General features: G+C 61.6%; 1 protein-coding gene across 1 annotated transcript in view; it reads right to left on the bottom strand.

The window, feature by feature from the left end:
- The window catches only part of PTPRS (protein tyrosine phosphatase, receptor type S), a 59,843-nt gene extending 54,826 nt beyond the window's left edge, over positions 1-5,017 (bottom strand). The window contains 1 exon segment of the mRNA XM_025043172.1: positions 4,751-5,017. Coding sequence (XP_024898940.1) covers positions 4,751-4,841 — 91 coding nt within the window. The 5' untranslated portion in view covers positions 4,842-5,017.
- Between the last annotated feature and the right edge of the window lie 681 nt (positions 5,018-5,698).

Consider the following 5,698-nt stretch of genomic DNA (forward strand, 5'->3'; position numbering starts at 1 on the left):
GGGGAGAAAGTGTGTTCATAAACAGTGGCTGCCGCCGGGAAGAGAGACCGGCTGGCTGGACATGGGCGGAAGGAGGCTTCACACCTTGGTCACTTTCTTAGACTCAGAGCTATTTAAAAATAAGTTCAAATTATTTTTTAAAGGGACTGAATAACAAGGTGAGCTGACTAAAGGAAAACATTAAGTGAGTAAAAGTTCGGGGTCCGAGGAGAGGCAGAGAGGGGCTGACCACCTCACGCCATAGCAATACCGGGTCTCCGAGCCCCCAAATCGGCGGAGGGCGCAGAGGGCCACGAGGGTTCAGCTGGAAGCTTCTGGCTGCTCAGAAGCACCGAGAGGCTTAGGGAAGCCTCGGGCTCCCAGTCCGGGTGCCTGTGGGCCCCAGTCTCTCCCACCCATGGCTCAGGCTGGGCTTTAAACACAACACAGTGCCCGTCCCGGGGGCCTGGCTGGCCAGCCTCGCCCCCCACCCACCCCAGGCTCCGCTCCTGTGGGCGCGATCATAAGCGTCCACACTGGCCATCTCTCTTAAAAGTCGGCAGACCCACTGCCAGCCAGCAAGTGTGGCCTCAGTCAGCTCCTGTGTCTCCCCGAGGCAGTGACTGCTAACCTTGTTATGCAGACTATACTGACTCAGGAAGGCTGACCAGCTTGCATGAGGGCCCAGCACCAGGGTTGAGTCTGGGCCTCCCTGTGCCCTAGGCCCACATCTCACGCCCCGTCACCTCCAGGCCTTCAGGCCTTCAGCCTGACTTAGGGTTCTGCTCCACACTGAGCCCAGGGCGGGGCCTTCTCCCCAGCTCCCGCTGCCTGGGCCGCCCCTCCCCCGAGCCTGGGGAATGGTGACTTGGGCCCGGTGTCCCCAGCCAAGGGCACGGGGAAAAGTCACTGTGACCAGGTCAGGAATCTTACTTCTGGGAAAATCCTCCCTTGGGAGTGGCTGGAAGAAGGGGCAGAGGTGGCTGTGGAGGCATCCAGCTATCTGTTTACGGCTTGGAGCTGGGGAGACACCCCTGGCCCCCTCCAACCCAGGGACGAGTGCACGCTGTTCTTCTCTTCATCGGGCAGCTCCAACCTCAGCTGGGCTGGCAACTCCCCTAGGGAGCCCTCTAGGATTCCTGCAGGCCGGGTCCAGAGCCCGTCTGTCCCCGCCGCCGCCTGGACGTGCCCCGGTGCGGCCCTGGTCCCACTGCCACATGGCAGACTGGGCCCGGGGCAGCCGCACTCCCCAGGCCCCCATCATACCTCCTCTCTGTGACCCGTGACCTTGAGAAAGTGGGGCTCTTGCCCTTGATGCCCACTCAACGCCAGGCCCCGCCAAGCGGCCCGCGTGCCGTGGAGCCGCCCCTCCTGCGGGGCAGACACCTTCTCGGCCCCTCTCCAGGCAGCTCCGGGATCCCGGCCAGCTCCGCAGAGCTTTCTCCGCCTGCTGCATCCCCCCAGCACGTTCCTTGCGGAAGCTTGGATTCTGTCGTTTGGACAAACCCTCCCCTCCCCTCCTTGGCAAAGAGGCCCTGGACACGAGAAAGACACACCGGGTGACGGCCGCAGCCTGTGGCGAGCGGGAGCTCATCTCGCCCTGGGCCCGGCGGGGCTCAGCATTCTCCTTACGCATGTGCCACAGGGAGGCAAAACTGAGACTCAGAAAGGGTGGGTGACCTGCCAGGGCCACCCGGCTTGTGAGGGGCAAAGAGCTGGGATTCCGACCTGGTCCCGTCCGGCTGCCAAGCCCCGCAAACAGCACACGGGGTAAACGGGGCTGTGAGTCCTTATGACTGAGAGCAACTCAGGGATCCCGGTGTCTTAGAAGAGACTGAGGGTCAGAGTGGTGAGGCCAACAGCGCTGAGCCCAGGAAAGGCCTGGCCTGGTTTCTGATTTTCCCTTTCAGATTCCACAGGGAGGAATCTGGTGCCAGATCCGGAGACCCACCCACGTGTCGCCTCCGGCTCTGCCTGGGCCAGCTCCGCGGCATCCTGAGAGGGCCCCGCAGGACCGGGAGCCATTTCCATGGCAGAAATCGCTCCTCTCGGTACTGGCTGGCGAACACGTCAGCCGCTGGCCCAGGCTCCCCGCAGCCAGACAGCGCCCACCCTGACTGGCTCCCCGAGGACCCGGGCTGCTCCCTGATGCTGGCAGTGCCCACCACGGCGCCCACAGCGCCCCCTGCAGAGCCCCAGATGACAGGGCTCCTGCTAAACAGACCCGCCTACTGGGATCGAGATGCCCCGGCCTCGGAGATGGCGACATGGGTTCAAGTCCAGAGCACTACCAACACCTAAAGTAACACAGTCATCATAATGAAAGGCTCTCGGGGGGAACACCCACTGAACCAGCTCTCGCTACATACCAGTGCTGAAATCCTGGGTCTCACCCCATCAACGCCCACCTGGACCAGCCCAGGCACCTCCATCCCGGCCCCTCAGCTCCGATCCTTGCCCCTGATCTGCCCTCCCCACAGCAGCCACCAGAGGGCGCCCATGCACCCCCTGAGTCAGGCTCCCTCCCTCCTCTGCCCACAGCCCTCCAGGCCCCCACCTCCCTGGGATAGAAGCCCAAGTCCTCCCCTGACCCACACGGCCCTGTGCGACCTGCCCCGCCCCCTCCCTGCCCTCCTCCCTCTCCCCCTAGCCCACTCTGCTCCAGCCACATGGGTCTCCTGGGTCTCCTGGCTGTTCCTCCAGCAAGCCAGGCGGGGCCCTGCCCCACCCCAGGGCCTTTGCACAGGCTGCCCCCACCCCGCCCCCGCCTGGGACACTTTTCCCCCAGACACCACTTGGGGGCACTCCTGAGCACCTTTAAGTCTCTGCCCAGATGCCACCTCCTCGCTGCGACCTTTCCTGACACCTCCTACCAGACTGAAGTGCAGCTGCCTCCCGCCCTCACGCCCTGGGCAACCTCTCCGCTCATCTTGCTCAGGCACGTCCACTGCCCAACACACTGAGTGGCTCCACCTCACTAGGTTATCGGCTCTGCGAGGGGGCGGGGTGTTTTGTCCCCGTGTCTAAGCCAGTGCCTGGCACACCGCAGGTGCTTATCAAAAACCTGCTGAGTCAGAGAGAACACAGACCCTCTTGTGGTCACGTGACAGAGCCAGGATCTGAAGCCGGGATCTGAACTCTGTGATGGCCATTGCTCATCACGATGGCCATTCTGCAGCCTCAGTTTCTCTGCCTGTAAACAGAGAAGATCCCAGCTCCATCATGGCCATGGTTGGTAATTATCAATGGAGCAAGGTGTCAAGCAGTAAATATATTAGTTTTTTCAACCCATATAAGTTAAGTCAGGGGGCGGTCTTGGCATTGAGTGGGTGGGGGCCGGGGACGCTGCTCCACACTGGACATTGCTGAGGATGCCCCACAGAGCGTGAGTGACCCGGCCCCAAGTCAGCAGTGCTGGGGGGAGGAACCCCGTATCGAACGAATGTTTGAAAAACTACAATTCCTTATACCTTTAGTCTGCATTCTTACTGCAGGGAACAAAGCCTGGGAAGACACATGCCCTGGAGGTGAATGGACAATCGCGGCCCAGCCACACCTGGCCACTGGCCTGGAGGCAGTGTCGTGTCATGGCAGCCCAGTTCAGACCTCAGCATGGCCACTTCCTGGCTGTACGGTAACCTGGCCGTGCCTCAGTTTCCCCACCTGTCCAGTGGGGATGACGGTAAGTGTTCATCTCATCAGGCTGTGGTGGCTGATCTGAACGTGTTAGGCATTTACCAAAGAAACATGAAAAAGAGAGAAGGCACGAGCAGACGAGGCAGGTGTGCGTGTCTCGCCCAGTGGCAATAACGACTACGCTCGTGGTAACAGGGAACTGTGGGCCTACTATGTGTCGAGTGGCACGCGGGGGCTCATCACAGGTCCCGGTCACAGAATGCTGAGATGGGGATAATGTTTTGAGTCTCGTTCAGTTAAGACAAAGATGGCAGCTGGGAGGCTGAGACACCTGCCCGAGGACCCGCGGCAGGTCTTCAGCAAACCCAGCCCGATCCAAGATGCCCGTCTCTTACCCTCCTGGCTTGAGCCTGGGTCCCCACGGGCCTGAGTGACACCTCCTCCGGGTCTCTCACGGGGTGTGGGCGGGATCTGGGCACTGGGCCCACAGCCGACTCAACCTCTGCACGTTACTGCCAGAAACACAGCCTTGCCCACCCCCAAACGGCACCGACCTCTTTCCCCGCCTCCAAGGCCTTTCCACGTGCTAACACCTTCACCGGGAACGCCCTGGCCATCAGCGAACTCCTACACACCCGCAAAGCCCCCAGCTCCGATGCCCTCTCCCCCAGGAAGCTCCCTGACTCCCCCTGGGAAGGTCTGGCTGTCTGCGTGTCTGCCTCCTGGGCACCAACGTTTCTGCCTACGGCTCACTCAGGAGCGGGAGACTTCGAGTTGAGTCCCTGCCCTTGTCAGTGTGTTTTTCTCACTGGAAAATGGGGCCGGTAACGGAACAGGCACGCTGGGTTTTGAGAGGCTGGAGGGAGGGGAAGCAGGTAAAGTCTGCATTTAGCACAGGCCTGATGCAGAGTTAATGCTGGGGACACAGACACAGTCATCGTCGCTGCTGTTACTGCTTCGATACCATAGTCATCATTTACCTCTGACTCGCTCAGGACCCAGCACACAGTAGGCATTTTACTCGGTAATATTCACGGAGCACACAGGCTCCGCGGCAGAACCAGGAGCCCTGGGGACACACGTCGCTCACACACGCACGTGAACGCCCCTGGACACCCCCGTGCCCCACACTTACCTTCTGCCACGCAGCCTCCGACCAGCAGGACCACGAGGAGGCCCACGGGACCAACCACAGACGCCACGCCGAGGCCCCCGGCAGGCGCCATGCTTGACGGTGCCCTGCGACCTCCGACCTGCGCCCCGGAGCGGGGACGCCCCCGTCCCTCACGGAAAGGCCTCAAGCCAAGCGTCAGACGGGGCAGCGTCTGCGGAGACAACGGAGGGGCCGTGAGAGGGGAGTGGAGGAATCCAGGGGGCCTGCATGGGGGAGGCAGTGGGAGGGTCGCAGAGGGGTAGAGGAACACCGGATGCGGGGCACAGGGTCACAGAATGGTGGGGGAGGGGCGTGGGATGAGGACGGGGTGAGAGGTGCCGACACCCTGCTGCAGACTGAATATTAGTGTCCCCCCCCCCAAGTTCACGTTATGTTCTAACCCCCGAAACGACAGTATTTGGAGGTGAGGCCTTTGGGGGTGATTAGGTCGCAAGGGTCGAGCCCCGTGGATGGGATGAGCGCCCTGGTAACAGGAGCCGCAGGGGGCTCCCCGCCCCTTCTGCCACGTCAGGACACAGCGAGGAAACATCTAGAAGCAGCACGGCGCGGGCCATCACCACATCCGCTGTCTTGGACTTCCAGCCCCCAGAACCGTGACAAATAAATGCTGTTGTTTATAAGCCCCCGGTTTCTCGTGTTCTGTTACTGCAGCCCGAACTGAGTCCCAACCCCAGACTGAAGCCCTAACTGGACGAAGCCCCCAAGCGCAGATGGAGCCCTCGCCTCCAGCCAAGCCCCAAACCAGGGCTGAATGCCGGCTCTAGAATTTGCTCTGAATGCCCACTTTCTCCCCTTCGCGGGCTGGGGCTCTGGAAGGACGAGGTTCTTGCTAACACTGCCAACTGGCCCCACACCCCGGCCCCACTGGGCTTCTAGTCAGATCCTCCAAATGCACACCTGTCGGCCCCA

The sequence above is a fragment of the Pteropus alecto genome, unplaced genomic scaffold (assembly GCF_000325575.1).
Source record: "Pteropus alecto unplaced genomic scaffold, ASM32557v1 scaffold30, whole genome shotgun sequence".
Classification (NCBI taxonomy): Eukaryota; Metazoa; Chordata; class Mammalia; order Chiroptera; family Pteropodidae; genus Pteropus; species Pteropus alecto.